Genomic DNA, 27,639 nt, shown 5'->3' with positions numbered 1-27,639 from the left:
ATGGAAATTGAGAGGAACATAGAAAGCAAACAGACGATATTTGTAAATATATTTTAAATAGGGTAATCATCTCTAAATACAATCTATAAATAAATAAAAAATAAATAATATAATTTCATTTCGTGCTCAAGGAAGCATTCGTCAAGTTGTTAAGCTCCTTTAAAATATCTGAAATGAAAATCAGCCATTTAATTTGTAATTATATACTTATCTTTATTTAAAGTATTTTTAAAATTTTACTAATGTCTGTCCCACCTTGACTTTACAGTACACGAACATATGGCAGTGCAATCCTTATGGGAGCTTTTAGCGCGGCGATGCCGATTTTCTTCAAAAGAATTTTCAATCGAACATTACCGGGTTTTTCAATCGAACATTGTTCTATGGTTGTTAATTTATGTATTCACAGTATAGACAGTTCTGAAGTAATGCCAAGAAAAATATAAAATAGATTGTCAGTCAAGTTTAAGTAAAGTTTTATATTGTCCTACAGTTGAGAATAAATAAATTATAATTGTTGATGGTCAGTTCACCTAAATTAAATTATAACAAAGAATATCAAATAAACTTATAATTATTACTGATAACATTGTATTGAGCAACTGATTGCTTATTTGAAAAATTTGGATCCTAATTGCAGTTTGTTATTCTTAATGACTGATTTCCAACCTGAAATTAATGTCATTTTAATGTGTTTACACCCTCATTAAAATTTAGTATAAATTTTAAACTTACAATTAATTTTAGTTAGTTCATTTTTTAGTCAGTTCATTTGATTCGTTGAAGTTTAGTAATTGTTAGTTAGTTCAGTTATTTTCGAAAAAAAAAATGTTTTAGAACCCCTGACAGCCACACAATGTCAATAATATAATAAAAAGTGATCGTATACGCTGTGAGCTCGTAGGTAGATGGGATATTTAAAATTTCGCGAGCGCCAGTAGTGACAAATCAGTGAACGTTCGGTGGAAATTTGACATAAATGTCAAAGTGATTCATTTAAAACATTGAAATTAAAAATATTAATAGGAAAAAATATTAGTTGGTCAAAGTTGTGGTGTATATTTTTACCTTAAATATACGTTTTAAATACTGAATTTAAGTTTTTTTAATATATCGTAATATGTAATTATAAATTAATCTAAGCGTCATCTATACGATAATTGTGAAAGTAAGAAATTAATATTTCATTAATAGAACGTTTAAATGATTAGCAAAATCTTAAAAAAATCGATTACAATTTAATTACTTTTTTTGCGTTGTAAATATTAAGCGATAACAATTAAATAATAAATTAAAAATTACCGGCGAAAGTTGCATTAGTAATCCGCTAGTAGCGACACCAGCGAAGCTCAGAGCGTATAGAAAAAATATATTTGCTTAAAACCTGTTTCTGATAAAATTTGGCATCACTGTTGGTCATAATAACCTGTACTGTAAAGTCAAGGTGGGACACACTATAGTTTCACTAGTTACATGCATACTATTTTATTTGGGATTAAACCAAAATTGAAAAACCCTAATCAAACCATCACAAACAGCATAAGTTTTTGTAAAACTGTGCAGAAAAAATAAAAATAAAAATCAAATTGGTATGATATGGTTTATTAATGTGCTTCATTTCCATGCATAGGTACGAATGTAAAACATCGACTTCCATAAAAGAGAGTATTGTCAGGACTCAAAGAGTGATAGAAAAAAAAAAGATAAAGAAGGAATAAACGAGAGTCTACTATACAGGGTGAGTCATGAGGAACTGTACATACTCCTACCTCGTATAGAGGCTCCTATGGGGAATAACAAATGACCATTAAAAAGTGTCTGCTCCCATTGTTTAATAATATACAGGGCGAGTTTCGCATTTTGACAGAAATTTTTATTCGTCATAATTTTTGAACGGTCAGATCGATGTGCCTCTTATTTTGGTCAATCGTTACACTATTACCACCTAATCAACTGATTTATTCAAACTAGAAAACAATCAGGTCCGGCTTCAAAATAATTAGTTTTTTTGGGTCTTAGCAAAAATTTCACCCTGTATACGCTTTTTGAAAACTATAATATGAATTTTACAAATAAGACAAATAAGCAATTAAAATGACATATTTATTTTTTTCCCCACACAATTACTTAAATTTTTATAAAATAATCAAATTTGACTATGAATTAAAAGTTTGGTAAAGTGAACCATCGATTTAAAAACAATAACTTTTATTACAAAAATTATTTTTTTTTTGAACAAATATTTAATTTATGTTACCACCCAATCAACTGGTTTATACAAACTAAAAAAAATCAGGCCTGGATTTAAAAAATTAGTTCGTTTTAGTATTAGAAAAAATTTCACCATGTATACGCTTTTTGAAAACTCTAATATGAATTTTACAAATTAGACAAATAGGCAATTAAAATGGCATATTTATTTTTTCCCCACACGATTACTTAATTTTTTATAAAAAAAAAATCAAATTGGACTATGAATAATTAAAAGTTTGGTAAAATGAACCATATTTACTAGAAACCGGATTTAAAAAATTAATTTTTATTGAAAAAATATTTAATTTATGTTACCACCGAATCAACTGATTTATTCAAACTAGAAAAAAATCAGGCCCGTATTTAAAAAATTAGTTCGTTTTGGTCTTAGAAAAAATTTCACCCTGTATACGCTTTCTTAAATGTCTAATATGAATTTTACAAATTAGATAAATAGGCAATTAAAATGGCATATTTATTTTTTCCCCACTAGTATAGTATAGTTGATCCAAAAGATGGCATAACCCAGACATCCAAAGTGAAAGTTATCCTTCAACACCAAATTGTTCTATATGGTCCACACAATTTCCAGAAAAAAGTCACACCATTTTGAGCGTCGGGTTTGGGGGGGAGAGGGGTAGCGTTCGGTAAATTCGTAGTTTTTCGCCAATATTTCTAAAACTATGCGGTTTAGCATGAACAACCCTCTATACAAAATTGTTCTACATTAAATTTGAAATAAAAAAGGTTCTATGCATAATCTTTCTAAAATGAATGGTTCCAAAGTTACGGAGGTAGTATAGTATAACTGGTCCAAAAAAGGCCTAACCAAAACATCCAAAGTAAAAGTTTTCCTCCAACACCAAAATGTTCTATATGGTCCACATATTGTTCAGTAAAAAGTTACACCATTTTGAGCGTCCGGTTTGGGAGGGAGATGGGAGAGAAACCGGTAAATTAGTAGTTTTTTTACGTTTTTCGTCAATATTTCTAAAACTATGCTTTATCGTAAACAATGTTATATACAAAAATGTTGTACATGAAATTTAAAACAAAATATGTTCTATACATAATTGTTATAAAATCAACGGTTCCAGAGTTAAGAAGGGTGAAAAGTCGAAGTTTTCGATACTTTTTATATTTTTTGGGCAATATTTATGATATAACTATACCAAAAACCCAGACATCCAAAGTGAAAGTTATCCTCCAACACCAAATTGTTCTATATGGTCCACATAATGTTCAGAAAAAAGTCACACCATTTTGAGCGTCGGGTTTGGGGGGGGGGAGAGGGGAGAGAAATCGGTAAATATAAAAAGTATCGAAAACCTCTACTTTTCACCCTCTGTAACTCTGGAACCGTTGATTTTATAACAATCTACTAATTTACCGACTTCTCCCCCATCTCCCCCCCCCAAACCGGACTCTCAAAAGGGTGTAACTTTTTACTGAACAATATGTGGACCATATAGAACAATTTGGTGTTGAAGGAAAACTTTTACTTTGGATGTCTGGGTTAGGCCTTTTTTTGGACCAATATACTATACTACCTCCGTAACTTTGGAACCGTTCATTTTAGAAGGGTTATGCATAGGACCTTTTTTTATTTCAAATTTAATGTAGAACAATTTTGTGTAGATGGTTGTTCATGCTAAACCGCTTAGTTTTAGAAATATTGACGAAAAACGTAAAAAACTACGAATTTGCAGATTTCTTCCCCCTCTCCCCCCCAAACCCGACGCTCAAAATGGTGTGACTTTTTTCTGAACATTATGTGGACCATATAGAACAATTTGGTGTTGGAGGATAACTTTCACTTTGGATGTCTGGGTTTGGGTCTAACTATACCATACTACACATGATTACTTAATTTTTTATTAAAAAATCAAATTTGTCAAAATCGGAATTTTAACCTAAAAATGAAAAAAAAAATGAAATCACTGTTTAACTCGCTACAACTCTGTTCCATTTTAATATTTTTTTTCTGAAATTTTTCCAGCACATATCTCTTGCCATTGTGAAGACTATGAAAATTGTTGTAGACTTTCAGTCTTCTTCTCATAAAAGTTATGAATTTTTAAAAATAAAAGGTGCAGATTCGTGAATTGCAAAGTTAAATCGCAAAAATTAAGTGAAAAAATTTAAAATTTATCTATTTGATCACGTCTATGTTAAACTATAGAGTCCAAAGAGAAGTGTTATGGGTTTTAGATCTAGACGTGGTATAAAAAAAATGGCGAAGCTTTTAATTTTAAGAAAAACGTTTTTTAATTTTTTTATTTTTATGGTAAAATTCCGATTTTGACAATTTTGATTTTTTAATAAAAAATTAAGTAATCGTGTGGGGAAAAAAATAAATCAGCCATTTTAATTGCCTATTTGTCTAATTCGTAAAATTCATACTAGAGTTTTCAAAAAGCTTATACAGGGTGAAATTTTTTCTAATACCAAAACGAACTAATTTTTTAAATCCGGGCCTGATTTTTTTGTAGTTTCAATTAATCAGTTGATGGGGTGGTAACATAAATTAAATATTTGTTAAAAAAAAATGAATTTTTGTAATAAAAGTTATTTTTTTTTAAATCTATGGTTCACTTTACCAAACTTTTAATTCATAGTCAAATTTGATTTTTTTATAAAAAATTAAGTAATTGTGTGGGAAAAAATCAATATGTCATTTTAATTGCTTATTTGTCTAATTTGTAAAATTAATATTATAGTTTTCAAAAAGCGTATACAGGGTGAAATTTTTTCTAAGACCCAAACGAACTAATTTTTTTGAAGTTGGACCTGATTTTTTTCTAGTTTGAATAAATCAGTTGATTAGGTAGTAATAGTGTAACGATTGACCAAAATAAGAGACACATCGATCTGACCGTTCAAAAATTATGACGAATACAATTTTCTGTCCAAATGCGAAACTCGCCCTGTATATTATTAAACAATGGGAGCAGACACTTTTTAATGGTCATTTGTTATTCCCCATAGGAGCCTCTATACGAGATAGGAGTATGTACAGTTCCTCATGACTCACCCTGTATAATTTTTAAAATCAATACCAAAATAACTTACCAGTCATCTGAAGCTCTCCATTAGTCTTATTTCTATTGGAAGAATTTATAAAAGTTTTATTTCTTAAGTGAGTGAGTCTTAAATTTGTCAGTTTTCTTTCTTGCAACGGTAGTTTATTAGCTGAAAACAGAAACTTTATACGGATATTCAAAATAAAAAAAGTTATCTTACTACTAGGTTGTGCCTGAAGACTCCGTTCAGGAATTTTGAATGTAGCGTTTCGGACAGTAGTCTTATATAAAATACTGCGGCCTTTTAAAATATCCTCGCCCCTAGAAATAATATGGTCCAGGAAGACATTTCCGAATATTGGTTTTGAGGCTTGTTCTAAAGTAGTTTTTTCAACATGTGACACGTCTGGAAGTTGTAATAATCAATAATTAGTACATATTCTATATCACCTTATACATTTTATAAAATGGACTGATAGTGTTATTTATAATTTAATATGTTTACGTTTACGTTTAATATGCTTAAAAAAGTTAGAGAAGTAGCTGGTTTTATCATAAGAAAGTTCCACATACTATAACCGATTCGTCGGCAAAAATGATAATAGACGAACACGAAATTCGAACTACCTGGTATAATTATATAAATGAACTATATAATGATGATAGATCCGAAGAACTGGAGACTTTAGATCAAGGTGAAGGACCAGAAATACTAAAATCAGAAATACTACATGCTATAAAATTAAAATTGGCAAAAAACAAGAAAGCCGTTGGTCCTGACAACATACCTACTGAAATGTTAAAGCTCATAAATGAGGAAAACATTGGAATACTAGTCAAACTTTTCAATGATGTTTATTCGACTGGTGATATCCCTGAAGATTGGTTAAAGTCCGAATTCATAACCCTACCAAAAAAAACAACGTCCGAAAAACTGTAGCGATTATAGAATGATAAGCCTTATAAGCCACACTTTAAAAATCTTTCTACGTATCATCCACAGTAGAATCAGAGATAAATGTGAAGAAGACCAGGATGAAACACAATTTGTCTTCAGAAATGGACTGGGAACCCGGGACGCACTCTTTGCACTAAATGTATTATTGCAGAAATGCCGAGATCAAAGGAAAGGCGTCTTTGCTGTATTTATTGACTATGAGAAGGCCTTTGATCGAGTATAACATCACAAATTAATTAAAATATTAAAGGATAAAGGAGTTGATAGTCAAGATGTACGAATCATAGAACAATTATACTGGCGCCAAACAGCGACAGCTTGCATAAATGGAAAATCAACAGAAATATGCAAAATACAAAAAGGTGTCAGACAGGGTTATATACTGTCCCCACTGTTATTCAATTTATATTCAGATAGAATATTTAAGGAAGCGCTGCATAATTTGGAATGGGGTGTGAAAGTTAATGGAATTCTGATAAATACAATCAGATATGCAGACGATACAGTTATTTTAAGTGATGATATAAATTGATTACAACACCTTTTAAATGCCATTGATACAGTGGGAAGAGAGTTTGGCCTAAATATAAACTGTTCAAAAACAAAATATGTACATGGTATTTAGCCCGTTGTCCCATCAAGATTCACGGTTATATGTTGATGGTCATATAATTCAAAGAGTACCCAATTTTAAATATCTTGGTTGCCATATTACTGAACAAATAGATCCAGATAAAGAGATAAAATGTAGAATCGAGATAGCCCTCACGACATTCTTAAAAATGAGGTCATTCTTCTGTAATGATAACTTGCAACTTCAACTTCGAAAGCGCATGATTAAATGCTACATTTGGTCAGTCCTCTTGTATGGTGTCGAAGCATGGACATTAAAAATATCCACCATTAACCGTTTGGAGGCCTTTGAAATGTGGCTGCACAGACGTATACTGAAAATACCATGGACGGCTATGCTGACAAATGTGGCAGTTCTTAAGAGAGCAAATGCTACCAGCGAGCTGCTTGATAACATCAAATATAGAAAGATGGCCTATTTTGGACACGTAGTAAGGGGAGACCGGTATAATATTCTTCAACTTATTATGATGGGTAAAATCGAAGCACGCAGAGGAATTGGTAGAAAGCAGGCCTCTTGGTTGAAAAATATCCGGGAGTGGACAGGAATCAAGAAAGCAGAACACCTATTTAGAATAGCTCGAGACAGCGACAGTTTCGCCATGTTAATCGCCAACGTCAAGGGGACTTGATAGGGCACGTTAAGAAAAAGCAGGGCCGGCGACAACGGGCCTGCAAGGGATGCACTGCAGGCGGACGCCCCCGTGTGGGGGGAGCCAAATTGAGCTTTTTTCTGCTGGTGCTATACAAAATACTAATTTAAAAGAAACCGAAGGGCGCCTATGCTACTTTTGCAGGCGTGCGCCTTATACCCTAGCGCCGGTACTGAGAAAAAGAGTGTTATTTATATAAATTTTACAAATAATAGGCAGATATTTATTAAATCTTGCTTAAGTACTTTCGCTCTCAGTGCATAATCAAGGGCATTTCGCAAAAAAAAAGAAGATATAAAAATATTTAAACGATGCTACATTGTTCGGAGTTTGGAGGTACAATAATGTGCAAGGCATTCAACAGCTCGTCAGAAGAGAACCGTACGCGCATCCATACCAGCGCAACCCCACTAAGTTCCACTTATACTCCGAGGCATCCAAGTAGGGCGGCCGAGAGTGTATTTAAGAAGAAAGCAGAGGATCGTAAAGGCAGTTTCAATCAGTGTACTGAACTGAAACGGAACTCAACCCAGTTCTCAGCGGGTTGAGCAAGCGTCAGTTATGCGACGGAGATAGTCGGAAACTCTGCCGGGGTGAAGGTACTCTGTAGTGAAGAGACGCTTCGCCGGAACCGTAACCGCAGTGAGTAGTAGCTGCCATATCCGATCCGGAGTTGGTGTATGGATAGCGATGTGTCCATGTTTTGATTGTGAGAATAAGTATGTATGATTACATTGGTTTGAAGTATAAGGGGGCTACGGGTCTGTGTGTAGTTGTTTATATTGATGCCGTATAGCGTGATCGCTTTCTGTATTTTAATATTATTGTCTTGATAAGACGTCCTCCAAGGTGACATTCTTCCGAGCGAAGCGAAGACAGAATTTTATTTTATTACCTATTTTAATTTTACTCTGTATATAAAAATATCCTTAATACATTTATTTTATTTTAACTTGTGTTTTACTGACTCTGTTGTCCTGAAAGAACTACCCCTCACATATACAGGGTGTCCAGAAACTCTACCGACAAACGAAGACAAAGGATTCCTCAGATAATTTTAAGACAATTTAAGCAAATTCACCTAGTCCGAAAATGCTTCCCAAGGGAGCTAGAGCTCTTTGAAGATGGCGTGTTGTAATTAGTTTTTCTTAAATACCTCCAGAACGCTTCTAGTTAGAAAAACGAAAATTGGTACACATACTTATACTCCAGAGATAAATCGATTCCATCCATTGTGAATTTCTAGTAACAGTCATAGGCGTCCGTTATTTTATCGCATAACATTTTTGTCTTTAACTTTTAAGCATTTTTGATACTGGATTATTAAATTGTGAGGTATTCTAGTACTAAAAGGTACTCTTATAATCAATTTGAATAATCAAATTGAAAACTTTCAGTTTCCTGACATTGAAAAAAATTTTCAAAAAAAACTGTGTACTTTACCAACTTAAAGCAAGAGTAACTTTTAGTACTAGAATACCTCATAATTTAATAATCTAGTCTCAAAAATTCTTAAAAATTAAAGACAAAAAAGTTATGCGCTAAAATAACCGTTGACCGACCCTAAACGGACGCATAATATGATTCATCTCTGGAATAAAAATAAACGTACCAATTTTCGTCTTTCTAAATAGTTTTTTTTGAAATTTTTTTTGACATTCAAAAAACGAAAAATTTTCAAATCGATTTTTCTAGAAAACGGTGTATTCTATCGACTTAAAGTAAGAGTATCTTTTAGTACTATAATACCTTACATTTTAATAATCCAGACTCAAAAACGCCTAAAAATTAAAAACAAAAAAGTTATGCGATAATATAACTATTGCCCTACCCAAAACGGACGCCTATGACCGGTACTAGAAATTTGCAATATATGGAATCGATTTATTTCTGGAAGGTAAATATGCGTACCAATTTTCGTTTTTCTAAATAGAAGCGTTCTGGAGATATTAGAAGATACCAGACGCCATCTTCAAATAGCTCTAGCTCCTTCAGGAAGCATTTTCGGACTAGATGAATTGGGTTAAATTGTCTGAGGAATCTCCTGTCTTCGTTTGTCGGTAGAGTTTCTGGACACCCTGTATAACGGAAATGTTTAAGCATGTTTAAGTGATGAGTTGACATCACTTTCGCTATAATTTATATTCTATATTTTAGAAGTTACCTTTACTACACAAACTTTGATTTTCCGTATTCTCATCCGCAAAACACATCCATAAGTTTTTAATTGAACAAAGAAGAATTTTACAACGCTTAATAATCCGTAAATGGCTGCTTCTTTCGTCGGGTAACACATCAAATGCTGTTTTTACTTCGTTTAAAACTAAAAACAAAGAACAAGTGAATTTTTAAATCTTACAAAGACACACATAAATCACAAAAAGATCAGAATGTATCATCGGAATGTATCAATAAAATTCTTTACCAGATTTAAAATCAGAGTAAGCGTTTTTAATTTCACTGACATTTGCTTCTGGTTGATCTTCAATAACTATTTTCATAAATTGTTCCAAAACTTTAGATTGTCGCAAAAGCTTTTCAAATAAAGTTACATCCATCGTAGATTGTGTCTTGACACTTTCTGAAATATCTGCTACTAATAGTTTATTCTCTTCATGTATCACCTATAAAAACAATCATTAATTTAAAAACAAAAAATTACGAAAATTCCTTATAAACGTATATTTTATTTAAAAATCTCTTAAATGGCTACATCACAGAACGCTACATTTCGAACTAAAAAGTTCATCATTAGTGCTGTTAACAGGTTTTTAACATGCTTAAATCACAAAAATATATGGGTGAAAACTCAAATGTCGAGTTGCGGGCATGATACTATGACAAGAAGATAAATCAACGCGCATCATGGTCTTGCATCCCTATCGCTCACTGTGACGTAAACCAGAGACAACTTTCCTGGCGCCAAGTTGAATTCTTTATTTGTGTTCATGTTCATTCGTGTTAATACAATAGTTATCTCTCATGTGTTGCTTCAAAACGTATTGAATGAGATTTTTGTTTATTCGTTTATGTAGTAAAAACTTTTATATTATATAGTTATATAAATTTTGTGGTGAAAACGTTAGAGACAAACACATACGTAAAGTGTGGGTCTTCCAACTGTTTTCAGCGAAACAAATGTAATGTAGATACCGCGAGAATATGCTCAAAATATTTTACAGAAGCTGACTATTGTTTAAAAGAAAAACTATTGGGATTACCTGACAACAAGTGGAAGTAAATGATGCAATACCTTCTCTTCATTTAATAAAGACCTCAAGGTCCCCAAGTGCTAAAACATCGATTGAAAATACACGCAAAAGAAGAATAAAGATAAGAAATGTATTAAAAATATGTAAGTATTTTGATTTTATACACAATTTAACGAAAGACAAAATGTTTCTATAGATACTAATGGCCATTTTAATAGAACTCCAAATTCGAAGTAACATTTTATTTTTGATAGCTCCATAAATAACTCATTTTGGATGTATTTTTTACTACGAATATGGTAATGAAATGTGGTTCTTTGTATATTTAACTTTTATTACAGAGAAAACACAAATGAACTACAACCTGAAATGTCAAATGTGTTAGATCAGATTGCAAAACAAGCACTAGAAGAAACTTGCGACACATAATTTAAGGATATCGCTACTCAAACTGTAATGTGTAAGAGAAAAAACCTATTTTTAAAATGTACTTTACATAATACATATTTGTTATGATCTACTTAAAAATGATTTAATTTGAGTGAAAACGACATAATAAAAAAGCCATGGAACAAATAAAGAATTTGCAATCTGAAAATAAAAAATTGAAGGAACTTCTTAGTAGAGAGAAGGAGGAAAAAAGTACAGTTGAAAGAATTTTTACTAAAGGGCAGTTAAAGAAATTAAAAACTAAAAAACAAATTAAGTGGTCAATTGCCGCTGCAGGGGCAAGGTCCTATCGTTTATTAAGAAAAAGAGGCTACCCCCTTCCAGCTGTAGGAACGTTAAGACGATGGGATTCCGGATGATAAATCGTTTACTTGGGTAAACCACGTTTCTGAGGGTGGTTTACTAAAACCAACCCTGGACTTTGTAACTAAATGTAGTGAACTGGAACTTATTTTTCGTACTTATAATCGCAGTACATTAAAAATTAGTAAACATTATCTAAAAAACCTATTAGAAGCCGCAAAACGAGTAAATCTCAGTGACGACGTAAAATTACTTTTTTTAGATGTAAAATGTATTTTAAAATAAGGATGCTAAATAAAATATTAAATATAATTATAATATCCGCAAGAAAAAAAATCATAAAAATTGTCAAATATCATAAATAAATAAATAATAATAAATAATATTCATAAAGTCTGAAGTATGACACGCTTTTCGTTTATTTTTCAAATTATTTACGTTTTACCGGCTTTGTATAATATTTAATTTATGTCTTATAGCTTTATTTATTTTGTTTGTAATGTACGCAATCAAATCGTAGATTCATATATTTCTATAATTAATTTTACAAATTAATTATGCATTTTCAAACCACGTATTCACATAAAGTAACTAGTTATGAATTCTTAGTGCAACATGTGGCATCAAGGGCCACTCACCGTTAACAGTTCAAGTTTCAAGTTATTTCTTTACAGTAATGAAACAGCGTTGCCAGATGATTCATCGTTAAGATAAGATACACACAAGTTCCCTGGTTTAGTCTCGCAGTGACGTCATGCGCCAGTCGATTGAATTTAGAATTGCAAGTGTGCATATCTTCTTGTCATAGTATCATGAGTTGCGGGTCTAACAACCTCCGAACAAGCAACCCACGCCACGTGTTGTGTGTGGGGTCCTCTGTTTCCTGATGTTAAATATAGGATTATTTTATGTGAAACATCACATTTAATTTAATGTAAAAATGTAAACTTTCTATAATTGTACCACATTTAAAGGGTTTTCATCCATATATTCTGTTGAATCAAGCATGTTAAAAACCTGTTATTCTTTTTCTCATAATCATCTTTCAGTGCGTCACAGTTTTTCGATTTCTTTCTAACGCATTAAATTGTATGTGACAGAAAAAAAGGCACGTCCGTGATTACAGACATTTACAACATTTATTCTAGTTGTCGATAGATGGCGCCATAATAAAAAAATAATTTTTTTTAATTAGATAATAATATTACAAATATAATCTGTATAATTTATAAGACTATACAAATCAAAGAAAATACCATTTTATAAATGCAAGAAACACATTTGATTTGTTTTTATTCCAAACTGAAAATAAAATGTGACAACTGTCAGATTTAACTAAAATGTCATATTAGAATAAATGTCATAAATGTGTATTATCACGGACTTACCCTTTTTCCTATCATTTGTTACGCACTGAAAAATGCTCATGAAAAGGACAATACCAACACTTATAATGAACTTTTTAGTTTGAAAACGTTCTGTAAAACGTTCTTAAGGGGGTGGTTACGTATTTTCGGCTGCAATAATGCTATTCAAATGGGGATTAATTTTTTTCGAATCCTGAGAAAACTAATAAGTATTTTTGAAGAATTTAAACGCAGAATGAAAGATTACGTTATTAGCGAGGGCCGAAAGTCACTGAGAACTTCTATATTGTTTATTTTAATAAGTTACAGGGGTGAAAAACTAAGAGAAAATTTAGTGTGATTTTTAATTTTAAATATCTCATTCAAAATAAACTTTTTATTTACTCTAATGGACTTTCGGCCCTCGGTAATAATTTAGTCTTTCATTCTGCGTTTAAATTTTTATTTTTCAAAAATACTTATTGGTTTTTTCAGGATTCGAAAAAAATGAACAATGTCCGTGGTAATATTTTCCAAATCTATCTTTGTCTTACAACCATATACTTATATATTATCATAGACAGAGTGTCATTCAGAGCGAAGTGACGACACCATCTTTTTTATTTGGATTAGTGCTGTTTCACTCTTACGCATAGTAAAGCTGCGACAGTTGTCCTACCCTTCCGTGCGTATACTCATACTTAATGTCATCTTAGTTTGTCGATACAATGTGCTAGAAAGAGATACCGTGAGATCTTGTCAGGAAGCGCGGAGGGTAGGCTCACTCTATGTTAATACACTCACCGGCACAAAATTCCGCCACCCAAAATTTTTTATTAAGTTTGACAATCTATAACTTTATTATTTGTACTTTGATTTTCAAGATTCTTGCACGAGTTTGTAGGTACATGTATTGATGTCAATTACTATTATTCCGGTAACAAAAATTTTTTGCTTAGATGGCATTATACTGGGGTGAATGTAAGCCTTGTTTTTTCTCTTAACTTTAAAAAATTCTGTGGAAAAATTGGAGGGCTGATTTTGTTTCATACTCCTTTTGTATTATCCTGGAGGTATCACTAAGGTCATGTTTTTTGAATTATCTGAATATCTCTTTTCTTGTAAGAGCTGTAATTAAAAACACTGCTTTGAAGGTTTATTTAATTAAAAATATCAAACGCACTAAAATTAACAAAACAAAACAAATTTAACAACAAAACAAAACAATTCAATAGCGGTTATGTCCACCTCTTGCAGCAACGACTGCTCGCAATCTGTTTAGCATCTAATAAAGATGTGTTTTCCTTGCCTGGGGAATAGCCCGATATTCCTCTACCAGGGCCATAACTGTACCAAATTTTCTGGAGGCCTAGGATCACGGCAATCCCAATTTATTCATCCCATAAATGCTCAATATGATTGAGATCTGGACTGCATTCGGGCCATTCTAATCTTATCAATCCAACCTCAATTGTATGAGTCAATCAGTGTTTTTATTTACAAAAAATGGTACAGCTCTTACAAGAAAAAAGATATTCGGAGAATTCAAAGAACAAAATGTTGGTGATGTCTCCGGGAAAATATGACAGGACTATGTAACAAAATCAGATATTCCATTTTTCCACAGAATTTTTTAAATTCAGGAGAAAATACAACGCTTCCTTTCACCCATGTACAGTGACATGCAAGCAAAATTTTTTGTTACCGAAATAATAGCAATTGACATCAATATACATGTACCTACAAACTCGTGCAAGAATCTTGAAAATCGGAGAACAAATAATAAAGTTATAAATTGTCAAACTTAATCAAAAATTTTGGGTGGCGGAAGTTTGTGCCGGTGAGTGTATATACCTCTATGCTTCCAACGCACTCAGTCGAATAGAATATTGTCAGCATATTGTCAGTCAGACAATGACAATCAGTGACAATTTTAAATATTTGACATGGCATCGGGAATATTTTGAGTTGATGATTAAATAATATTGATATATAATATATCATAATATATAATATATTGATATATAATATATCAATATTATTTAATCATCAACTCAAAATATTCCCGATGCCATGTCAAATATTTAAAATTGTCACTGATTGTCATTGTCTGACTGACAATATGCTGACAATATTCTATTCGACTGAGTGCGTTGGAAGCATAGAGGTATATACACTCACCGGCACAAACTTCCGCCACCCAAAATTTTTGATTAAGTTTGACAATTTATAACTTTATTATTTGTTCTCCGATTTTCAAGATTCTTGCACGAGTTTGTAGGTACATGTATTGATGTCAATTGCTATTATTTCGGTAACAAAAAATTTTGCTTTTAATATAGTATAATTATTATAGTGTATTTGATAAATAATTGATTTAAGACGTGAACTTAATAAAAGTTATTTATTGTGTATTATTTGTGGAAGATCCAAGCAGAGAATACATCAGGATAATATATTCTGTGATCCAAGTATTTTGTAACTTTTATGAAGGCTTTTACTAATTTTTTTGTAATAAATGGTATACAGCCAACTATAGGAAATTACTCTCCTTGTTGATTTTTTAATTAAAAACGTAATTTGCGATTCTAGTAAAAATATTCGTTTGAATATAAGATACTTACCTCGCAAAATGCGAATGGATCTATAATAAGACATATTAGTTTGTGTAATATTCGAGCCTGATTCAACCAATAATCTTTTAGAAGAAGAGATAGTTGAATTTTATTTAACGATATTTCGTTAAGAACAGAAGTAAACGCTGGAACTAGCTCCGTTTCTAGCGCTTCCAAACTAGCTAAGCAGCTTCTGATTTTTACACAATCTACAAATAAACAAAAAATATATAACTAAATCTTTGTATTACAAGGCTTAAAATGGAAAAAATTCTTATAAATTACCGAAGTATCTTGAAGAAGGAAGTGAGACGACCAAATTACTTCGTAGATCTTTGTAGAACTGCATGATTTTTATTCATAACCTGCTTTGTAATGCGAACCCTATCAACCTTTGCCCATTTTCATTAGTTTCTTCATGCATACTGAGATGGCATACTGGCTGAGATGGCATATCACGCGTTTTTCTTAAACTATTTGTTTGGTGCCTAGTGTGACAGTTTTCAATTCCTCAAGTTAGAATTTGTCAACGTTGCTGAACTTATGCATGTTCGTTTTATTTTGACAGCGGTAGCCTTTAGAATGTTTAATAAGTAGGACAATATATTTATTGGCTTTTTTGTATCACATTATAATTCGCGAGTCTTTACATCTAAATGAAGTTTTTAAATTTTGTGATGTTCTTTTACCTTATGCCTACCACGCCTGCATCGATTTATATCTTAAAAATGTGCTTAAGAAAAATTAGGTTAAAAAAACGGTCTAATTGCAATGTTGCCTGAGATGGCATAGTAAGTAGGTGGATTAGATGGGATAGGTATGCCATCTCACCCTTATGCGTTTTTACACTGCATTCATTTTGTTACATGATTGGAGTTTATCGTTACAGTTATGGGTCGTTTTAAGAGGAATTCGAACCGACAAAATCGATTCCGTCGAAGTTGAGACAAGTGACGATGAAGATGCTGCTTGCATTTTTTGTAATGGCCTCTTTTCATTATCTCGTTCTCGAGAAACCTGACTAAGATGCCAAATTTGTGGCAAGTGGTCATATTCCGGATGTGCCGGTGTACCCAAGGCTGCAAAAAATTTATTTGTGACTCATGTCGAGATTAGTGCCTTTATTTCAAGGGTTTGCCATCTTACCCACATGTATGTGGGTGAGATGACACATGTAATACTTTACAATTTATTTGTCAGAAAAAACTATAATAATATGTACATTGTTAAAAAATAATGTTATATTTATGTAAATAGTCCTAGCACTGACTTTGATTTTTATTACATGTTTAACTCTATCGATTATCGATTACAAAACATTTAAAAAAAAGTATGCCGTCTCAGGCATATTTCCCCTACTGTTTGTTCCTTCAACTGAATTATACTCCAAAATTACCCAGAACTATATTTATGTCATGTTTTAGCATTTTACTAAAGTCTTCTATTATTAATTCATAGAATGTCTTTGTACTCATCAATTTTTTTTGTTTGAAGCTTATACATAGATCGCCTTTGTTTCCCATTTTCTTTTTATTCTTAATAGACACTTTCTGTCAGTTATACACCTATAATTTATAATCTCCTCTTTTAACAGCTTCAACACCAGCTCCCAATTTTTTTATAAATTTCTCCACTCCCAAAAAATGTTAGATAATTCATTTCATATATCCCATTTCCCGCTGGTTCAGTCTCTTGTAGAGCCATCACTTCGATCCTGTATTTTTTCATTTCAGAATTTATCTTTTTATGAACCGCTGTGTGTAAGACCTTATCACATTCCATGTAGACATCCGCATTCTCACTGTTGCAGTTACTTAATCGTTTTCCTTATTCGTTTATATTTCCTTTCAAATAGTAATTCTCTGCCTGTATTTTTTATTAGCTTTATGGCTTTCCTAAGGATATTACATATATCTTTGTTCCAAATCCATTTTTTTTCTTCAATTGTTATTTTGGCGAAACTTTTCTGCATATTTCTTCGTTCTTACTTAGATCACGGTTAATAAACAATTTTTCCTTTGTGATTTCCTGAAGCTCATGCTTTTTCCATTAATCTTCGCTTTTTTGTTATACCAGACATGTTTTCTGTTGCATGTTACTTGTATTAATTTGCTCTGTTAGTACAATATTATTCTCTCGGCTCTTTTATCAAGCCCTAGCCCAACAATAACTAAGTTATCTGCATAAACGATGCAAAATATTATAACTATCAACTTACTGTTACTGCAGCTGGAACAAGATACAGCAAAAAGCCCAATCTGTAAAATTCTGTCAACATGTAAATCGAATTCAACAATTAAGTTATCCAGTTCGCTTTGATTTCCTCTATTAGATTTATCAAAGCAAAAAGTGTGAATCGCTTCTAAAGGTAAAGTGTATTCAGAAAAGACTTTCAGGCTTAACTTCAAGACCGCTGTGTTCACTCTACGCTCCAAAGCACACAACTTATTGGTACACGTATCGATAAATAAGTTCAGCATTGCCGTATTTGGTATTGGTTTGTTAATTTCAACAGAGAGAGTTTCAAGAGCTTCGAGTACCTAAAACACATAAAAATATGTACATTAATTTTGTAAAGGTTAGTTTTGTTAAGCTAAAAGTTTCTTCTAAAAGCGATTCATTACACATTTTGGTAGCTTATTTTTTTTAACAGACAGAATACTGCAATGGCTATTATTGTTACATACTACAGAAATAAAAAAATGCCATAATACAAACAAAAGCAGTATAACATGAAGGAACTAGAACTCCTTTAATCGAAGAAGATCATGACTCCAAACAATGGGACAGGGTTTCAGAGTGACAAGAATTTTTCCGCTTAATTACAATGTAATTCCTGATTATGCATTTTCAGCCACTGATGCCGCTCCTTTTTCAGCTACTCCTTTGAAGGAGGTATTACTCCAGATACTCCACTAGCTACCATTGTTGACGAATCTCTCACAGAACCCGAGGTTGGTCCTTCTGTAATAAGAGGAAACTCCCACTAAACTCTTGAATGAAGTAGCTCCTCTTCCAATAGGGATAAGACAACTGTTAAGAAAAAACTCCATGCTACTCTATTGACTTCTTCTCAGCATTTGATTGAAACTAAAAAAAGAATCAAGAAAAAACCACTGACAAACTAGCCAGCCTGATTCTCAAAAGCAGGTAAGATCTTATCTGTAATAGACAAAACAAATTTCTCAGATGGCAAATAATCTAAGAGCTAGTGAACCCTCCGAGTTACGGGCTTCCTGTAAAGCTAGAAATTTGTATAGTGATAATTCATAGCACACCCAGGCTAAAAACCATGACCCGGCAGGCATCAGACCATTTACACTTTCTCCTGTAAAGTTTAAATTTAGGTATGTGTTTGAGTAAGTCATTTAGAAGAAATGTGTACAATGACAGGCGATTAAACAGCATAAGACCTTGCCAGGCGAGGGGAAAGATTAGGGTTTTTTTCTTAAAATTATTTTTTTGCATCGAACAAAGTTTTTTTTTAGGTTTTTTGAATCATTCCAAACAGAAAAGGTCTTTAGTGACTTTTCTCTTTGCGAAATCAGCCATTTTTAACCCTGAATCGGACATTTAACTGAAAATTTAAATGTTGCCAAGATAGGTAGATATTCTTTAAACATCGATTTATGAAACCCCGAAGAGATTTTTGCAATGAAATATCGAAAACCCCAATGTTTTTAATTGCTAATCAAGCGGGTGCGACACTGTAGTAAAGTGAGGACGTTTGAGTTTGCATACATTTATTATCTCGAGAATCGGCAAATTTGAAGAGAAATCCTCAGACAGGTCAATTTTTATTTTTAAATTAGGACTTTTTGTCATATAAGTATATAATACTAGTGACGTCATACATCTGGGTGTGATGATGTAATCATGATTTTTTTTAAATGAGAGTAGGGGTAGTGTGATAGCTTATTTGAAAGGTTATTTAATTCTCTATTCAGTAATATAAACATTAACATAATTATTTATACAGGGTGTACAAAAACAAATTTTTTATTAAATTAATTTAGACAAAAAGAAGAAAATGTGTTACTACTTTTAGACTAAAAGATGATAAAGAAAATCCAGAGAATTTAAGAAATTACTTAGTAGGGAGAAATGGATCCAATGCATCTCCTGAATGTACGGGGCTATCACCAGCAGTAAAAAAATTATTGTGAATTATGCCTACCTATGCTATTTTTAGTTGTATAGTTCAGGGTGTTTTTAAATACAAATTATTTTCAGTTTCGAGATCTATTTTTGCAAAATATAATATTTCTGCATAGGTTATCCTAATTCCTATGGCAATATCTACTCTAATATTAGGATAGATGCCCAATCTGAAGATTTTACTAAAAGTGTCGTAGTTTTCAATAAACAAATTAGATAACCAAAATGAAACTCAGAACTCAAAAAAAGACAGTGTATTTAATGAAGTCGGGATAATAGATTAGCTTAACCTTAATCCCCATGTTTTACACAATTTTTCCAAAACTATGGTCAACTACATCTCCCGGATTTACCATAACATAATTAATCAAACACATAATAGGAAAGAACAAATTGGAAAACATAATATTTAATAGATAGAACAATTTATTTCTTGATGTAAGACTTTGTTTTTAAAAATGATTTAGATGTTTTATTTTAAGTAATATTTCGGCTTAATATACTTACTGATTGGCTACTCCCTCTTATTTTTTTGTAATCATCCAATAGTGTTACTTGAGCTATTGACATGGCATGACTTAATACTTCCTCAAATAATACTTTAGTATCAAGAAATATATTTTTTGCATCTTGTTTTTTATTAATATAATCAATCTCGTTCAGTTTATCAAGAGCTGAATCCATCCACTTTACAAAATTCCCATTGGATATGTCTGTAATGGCAGTTTGTGATAGGGTTTGTTTAATTCCATCCAAGGAATACACCATTTGCTTTTGACAAAAGCATCTAATTTCCTGAATACAAAAAATATTTATCAATGAAAAGAATAGCAATGTGTTATGAGTGCAAAATAAAATGATTCTAAAAAATGTTTATTAAAAAATATATCATACCTGTATGCACAAAACAATTTTCCACCAAAAGTACAGCCCTACTAAGCAAAGAGGTGGTATCTAAACTTTTTTCCGAAAAATGTGATATGAATTTCTTTATTACATTTGATTAGAGTCATTCAGCCCTATTCTGTAGCTTTTAACAAATCGAATAAAAATGACCAAGTCGAATCGTAATTACCCGAAATCGGAATGTTATAATCTATCGCGTCATTGTTGTGTTTGGATTGGTATTCTGTAACTCACATCGTAATCAGAGTAAATCGAAATCTCTAACTTCCATTTCACCGGCTCAGGAGGTGGTGGCAACCCCTCATTAACTAGCGAAATTAGTGTTCTGTGACTTGTTTGTTACTATATCTAAAATTGAAATATGACTATCCCCAAGTTTTGAAAAGTAAATAAAATATTAGTGTAAATACTGGATGCAAAAAGTTCAAAAGAGGATAAATGGCTTTAAATTAAAGTTAATTAAAATTGTTATAAAAAAGAAGATAATAAACTCATAAATAAAAAAGATAAATGAAGATAAGATGTATAAATGCTTTTAAATCATAGATATTTCAATTTATGTTATTAATTATTATTATTACTAAATTATTTAAAATCGATATTACTAATACTGCCGTTCTCAAGTAAAACGCGGTATCTGCAATAAAATTGAAAATCGAGTTTTTGCTATATGTGGTCTCCTTATGACCTTATTTATGCTTCTGCAATATGCATTTTATTTACTAACAAAATAAACAAATTGGAATATGCTGTATGTGCATATAGTCCTGAAAAAAAAAATTTGAGAGCCGATTTCTGGGTTTTAAGTTGGCTGCACATACCGCGTTTTATTTGAGGACGGCAGAATAATATGCAATCTTTAAGATTTGATTCCAGCTGAAATAACTGCTAAACAACTTTTCCCAAAAATGGCCTCTTTTCTATAATTTGTTCAGACTATGAGCGTTGATTGATAAATATACTAGTGTAGTGGTATAATATATTTATCAATCAACACATAAGTCTATCTTATGCTATTCTTGTACATTATACCATTGATTGAAATTGTCCAAGAAATAAACAAAATACACTGGGGTGCAAAATTAACCGGACACCTTAAGAATGGGTCATTTTTGATGTCTCGAATTTCCTAAACCTGTTGTCTGATTTAAGTGATTTTTGAAGTTATACTTCTTTACGCGCGATATGACGGTGAATTTTTATATGTTAAAACCTACGATCCCGGCGCATGCGCATTATAACTTTGTTCTGATTGGATGTTCAAAAGACATGTCAAAAATTATCCAATATGGCACCTGTAGCGCAGCTGTGGTTTGGACGGTTGACGGTTTGGTTATGTATGGTTGATGCGTTTTAAAATTTGTGGGAAGAGAAACAACAAAGGTTAGTTAATAGTTATACTGCCTTTTTAAATAGTTTTCATATTACATTTTTGAAGTTATACTTCAAAATGTTTTAATTTATGTATGTATCAGTCCAGAAAAGGTGTGGAAAGAATATAAACTGCGCGTCATAGAAAACGGGCACCCTAAAAAATGGGTCATTTTTGATGTCTCTAAAAATGTCGCGTATCTCCTAAACCTGTTGTCCGATTTAAATGATTTTTTGAATATGTTATAGCCCTATTCTTTGTCAATATCCCGGTAATAATATTTTTGCTAAGCAGGTAAATTTTCATTGTATACCGGGTGACGAATCAAATTGTGTTTTTTTCTCAAAGTTCGCAACACCCTGTGGAATATTCTAGAATTTATAAAATACTGAAATTAAAACCCAACTATAGCCTCAGGTTTTCTTAACATTCTTTTTTTTGATTCATTCGTTTATGTTGGATAATACAAAAGTTATGTACTTTAACAACTAGCCATGCTCTTCATCGGTACAGGGTGTTATAAGTCTAATGGGTTTTAGGGACTAAATAAGTTCGACAAACTTTAAGGGGTAATTCTGCATTAAAAATAATGACAGTTTGCTTTATAATCATATATCCGCAAAAGTTTCGTTTCCGAGATACGGGATGTTAAATTTTTTCTTACAAACTGATGATTTATTTATTGCTTTAAAACCGGTTGAGATATGCAAATGAAATTTGGTAGGTTTTAAGAGATGGTTATTGCGCATTTTTTGACATTCAACTAAGAATTTTATATTCAGTATTGAAGCGCATACGGGTAATATGACCGATTATATTATTCGTATGTACGCCAATGGTGAATAAAAAATTCTTAATTGTATGTCAAAAAATGTTCAAAAATTACGTCTTAAAACCCACCAAATTTCATTTGCATATCTCAACCGGTTTTAGGGCAATAGATAAATTGTCAGTTTGTAAGAAAAAATCAACATCCTGTATGTCGGAAACGAAGCATTTGCGGACATATGTTTATAAGGTAACCGGTCATTATGTTTTCATGCAGAGTTACCCCTTAAAGTTTGTCGTACTTCTTTAGAAATAAACTGTACTGATAAAGAGCATGCCTAGTTGTTAAAGTACATAACTTTTGAATTATACAACATAAGCGAATGAATAAAAAAACATAATGTTAATAAAACCTGAGGCTATAGTTGGGTTTTAATTTCAGTATTTTATAAATGCTAGAATATTCCACAGGGTGTTGCGAACTTTGAGAAAAAAACACAGTTTGATTCGTACACCCGGTATACAATGAAAGTTTACCTCTTTGGCAAAAATATTATTACAGGGATATTGTCAAAGAATAGGGCTATAACATATTCAAAAAATCACTTAAATCGGAAAACAGGTTTAGGAGATACGCGACATCAAAAAATGACCTATTTTTAGGGTGCCCGTTTTCTATGACGCGCAGTTTATTAGTGTTTTTAAATATATTTTTCTACAAACGTGTTAAAAATGCAATTTTTAGGACTCCATAGGAGCGTTAAAAATGCTACTTTAAGGCACTAGTGCTTTAAAAATTTTAAGGCACTGCAGTTAAAAGTGAATTGTCAAATTGTGAAACGTCAAAATATTTGTATTTCATTTATTAACATTAATATTAATAATACAACTTGAGCAATTTGAAAAAGGTGGTTTAAAAGGTTTTTTATTATAATTTTGTGTCTTTGGATTTGTCTTCCTTGGGCGTAAAATAATAAAACATCTATTTTTATATTTCACTTGTCACCGTGATGTATAATTATGTATATCTGAAAGGTAACTAGCATGCGGCTTGATGGCCTTGTTGGTAGAGCATTGGACCAGAGATCAAAAAATCGCGAGATTGCGGGTTCAAATCCCGGACGATTCATATTTTTTTCTTCTTTTTATATCTGGCATTGTTAAGTTTTGGTTCATTTTTGGTAATTACTGTTAATTTTTTGTATTGTAACTGTTAAGTAGGTATATTTATTTCGTTGAAATTATATTATAATAGAAGTATAACTTCTTACGTGCGTACGAAGTACACACACATTCTTTTTTTAACATGTTATAGCCTTATTCTTTAACAATATCGCTGTAATAATATTGTGGCTAAAGAGGTAAATTTTCATTGTATACCGGGTGTACGAATGAAACTGTGTTTTTTCTCAAACTTCGCATCACCCTGTGGAATATTCTAGCAGTTATAAAATACTCAAATTAAAACCCAACTGTAGCCTTATGTTTTCTCAACATTCTGTTTTTTGATTCATTAGCATAAGTTGGACCATAAAAAGGTTAGGTACTTTAACAATTAGCCATGTTTTTCATCAATACAGGGTGTTTTTAAATAAGTATGGAAAACTTCAAGGAGTAATTCTACATGAAAAAATAATGACAGTTTGCTTTATAAACCTATGTCCGCAAATGCTTCGTTTCTGAGATAGAGGGTCTTGAAATTTTTCTTACAAACTGATGATTTATTTATTGCTTAAAAACCAGTTGAGATATGCAAATGAAATTTGGTGGGTTTTAAGACGTAGTTATTGTACATTTTTTGACATACAAGTAAGAATTTAATATTCACCATTGGCACGCATATGGGTAACATAAGTCCTCATATTAGCTGTATGCGTGCCAATGGTGAATATCAAATTCTTAATTGTATGTCAAAAAATGTGCAATAACTACAACTTAAAACCCACCAAATTTCATTTGCATACCTCAACCGGTTTTAAAGCAATAAATAAATCGTCAGTTTGTAAGAAAACTTTCAACACTCCCTATCTTGGAAACGAAGCATTTGCGGACATACCGTTTATAAAGCAAACTGTCATTATTTTTCATGCAGAATTACCCCTTAAAGTTTGCCAATTATTATTTAAAAACACGCTGTATTGATGAAAAACATGGCTAGTTGTTAAAGTACCTAACTTTTTTATTATCCAACAAAAGCGAATGAATCAAAAAACAAACTATTGAGAAAACATGAGGCTATAGTTGGATTTTAATTTCAGTATTTTATAAATGCTGGAATATTCTACAGGGTGAAGCGAACTTTGAGAAAAAAACACAGTTTGATTGATACACCCAGTATACAATTAACTGTTTAGCAACAATACTATTACAGCGATATTGCTAAAGAATAAGGCTATACTTAAGATATTAAAAAATCACTTAAATCGGACAACAGGTATAGGAAATTCGAGATATTAAAAATGACCCATTTTTGGTTAATTTTGCACCCCAGTGTAAATATGGCAACACTGTGACAGGCACACATTCAGATGCCAAATAGCAAATAAATTAAGGTTAGGTCCAATGCATACTCTTACAACATGTCTAAATTAAACATATAATTCTCTAAATAAATAACACCACAGACTAAAAAATTAAGCAGCTACAAAAATGTATACATACTATAAATAATGATAAATAAGTAGTTATCAATTATTTTCAGTAGATATAAAATATAAACGTCAAAACAAACCAAATTGTGCTTACGCCAAGCACAATTCTGATATCGAAATCTCATGTCGACAGGGTAGACGCTTGTAGACGCTGTCGAAGTGATTACTATTCACTATTACGATTGTGGAGATTTCGAAGTAGCTATGGAATACCGATTTGGACTATTTCTATTCAACTTGGCCACTTCTATTCGATTTTACTTACTTCTACCATCGAACTGAGTTACATAATAGGCATGATTAACTCATTCAGTGCCCATGCAGAAAGTGTGTTGGCACAAGAATTTCATCAAGGGTGCTGATGACACACGAGTTTTGATGGTGGTATTTCGTTACTAAATGAACCATTTAAGAATGCGGTACCAGCCATGTGGTGTTTGTTCAAGAAGGGCACCGAATGTGTTAAATGCACCTCCCTACACACTCTAAAGCCATATAGAAAGTGTAGAAACATACTTCATAATAAATTGGACCATATAGTAATAAACAAACATATAGAATCTTTCAACCCATTGATATCCCATCATCTGAAATATGAATATCCAAAACAATATAAATTACACATACCCCCTTTTGCTTAGTAGAGCAGAGTAACTCTCAGTACTATGCTAGACATGGATGATATTTAGCAGAAAAATCTTAGGTATGAAATAATTTTTCACTTTTGGATTACATGATCTATTTGAACAGTATAATGTGATGATATGGAAGCAGACCCTCTTCATAGCCCCATTGAAAGGAAAAGGTACCAAACATGACAATACTGACTCCTTGGGATTGGCAACAACTTGCATGCCAAACATCTACTAAATACAGTGTATACAAAATGAATATGAGGACTTCAATCAATTCAACCCGTTGTCTGTCGGAAAAGAAGCTTCTTCTGTCTTAAGAAAACTTGACACATGTTGTCAATGTTAAACTGTAACAATTCTTTGTTTTATTATATGTATTTTTAATTAGGCTTGAAGCGTGAAGTTTGACCTCGTAACACGTGGGTAGTCAGAAATCATCAAGCGAGAGGCCCACTTAGAGGGTTAGTGTCAATAAAACAGTTTACATTGGGGTTAGTGGTTTTACTTTTATCCAGAACTTCATCTCGTTCCTGTATAACCAGAACTACATTGGCTCCTGATCAGAGATATTATTCAATACGATTTCGAAGAAGTGAACAAATTACATATATGCAGTAATGCAGTTACATATAGATTATCTTACCATCAATGGTTGTTCAACTTCTGACTCTTTTACGAATATGTTAATGAGTAAAGATAGAGATGTAACAAGTTGTTGAAGATATAAGAGTAATTTCTCTTTATAATTCAATTCTTTCCGTAGTTTTTTATTATATTCTGTAATATACACAATTACTTTTGTAAGTAGTCTGCATAATCCCTAAAACAAGTTATATAAATTTGATGGACAATCTATTATAACAAAAATACCTTAAACCAGTTCAACAGATCTGTATTGTGGGAAATGTTACTATTCAGTGTATTTAAATACACTTTTGTCAATTGAATGTGTTTAAGTACTGAAGTGTAACAGTTTTTCGATATATTTTCCATTATATTGAATGAGATCAATGGATGTTTAAGTTTAAAATCTATTTATTTAAAATCAAAACAAGAGGTGACAAGAGTTTGAATTTTAATTTTGACTTTTTGACATTAGTGAACCGGTAAAATAACGATATCACAGGATGCCCAACATAACACTTTGAAATGGCGGATATCATATTATTCTGGTGGATTCATAACAAAATCAGACCAGCTGTTTGGCAAAATCAGACTCAGATATTCTCCAACATTCCATTTTGTTTAACTTCTAAATTTCTTATTCATAATTAAAAATTCGAACGAAAAAGTTTTTAATTGTTAGCATTTTGTTGTTGGCTGTACTGATTGATTGAAGTTGTCACAGGGTTGCCGATTTGTACATAATTATCAGATTTTAACATAATTTTTATGGCATTCTGATAATAAATATTTTTTTAACATAATTGATAATTTTAACATAATTTTATACGGATAGATTTGGCAATAGAGTTTAGTAAATTTTCAAGAATCCTTCAATTTGTTTGCATTTGCATTTACTAGCTTGCGACTTGCGACACATGTTCAGCAGATACAGATATCAATTTTATGACCACCTTGTCCTTTTATATTTGATTTTGGGACTAATGTACCTACCTGAATAGTGAATACTATTGAGGATTGTGGTTTTCATATAAAAAATATCATTAATATCAAACTAAGTAACCTATGGATTAAAAAAA

General features: G+C 31.8%; 1 protein-coding gene across 2 annotated transcripts; it reads right to left on the bottom strand.

The window, feature by feature from the left end:
• Positions 1-32: 32 nt before the first annotated feature.
• LOC114326556 (serendipity locus protein alpha) lies at positions 33-27,080 on the bottom strand. Of its 2 annotated transcripts, none has more exons than XM_028274949.2 (10): positions 26,807-27,080; positions 26,580-26,756; positions 20,112-20,399; positions 17,665-17,986; positions 15,456-15,655; positions 9,946-10,144; positions 9,685-9,843; positions 5,500-5,682; positions 5,326-5,445; positions 33-168 (listed from the first exon to the last, which is right to left on the bottom strand). In XM_028274949.2, exons 1-10 carry the CDS (start codon positions 26,927-26,929, stop codon positions 116-118), a joined length of 1,824 nt encoding a protein of 607 aa, XP_028130750.2. In that variant the 5' UTR covers positions 26,930-27,080; the 3' UTR covers positions 33-115. The 2 variants fall into 2 exon arrangements, with proteins under 2 accessions (XP_028130750.2, XP_028130749.2); XM_028274948.2 differs by having other exon boundaries at positions 5,497-5,682; positions 26,807-27,073.
• Between the last annotated feature and the right edge of the window lie 559 nt (positions 27,081-27,639).

This window comes from Diabrotica virgifera, chromosome 7 (assembly GCF_917563875.1).
Source record: "Diabrotica virgifera virgifera chromosome 7, PGI_DIABVI_V3a".
Classification (NCBI taxonomy): domain Eukaryota; kingdom Metazoa; phylum Arthropoda; class Insecta; order Coleoptera; family Chrysomelidae; genus Diabrotica; species Diabrotica virgifera.
This window is presented reverse-complemented; position numbering and strand designations above follow the sequence as displayed.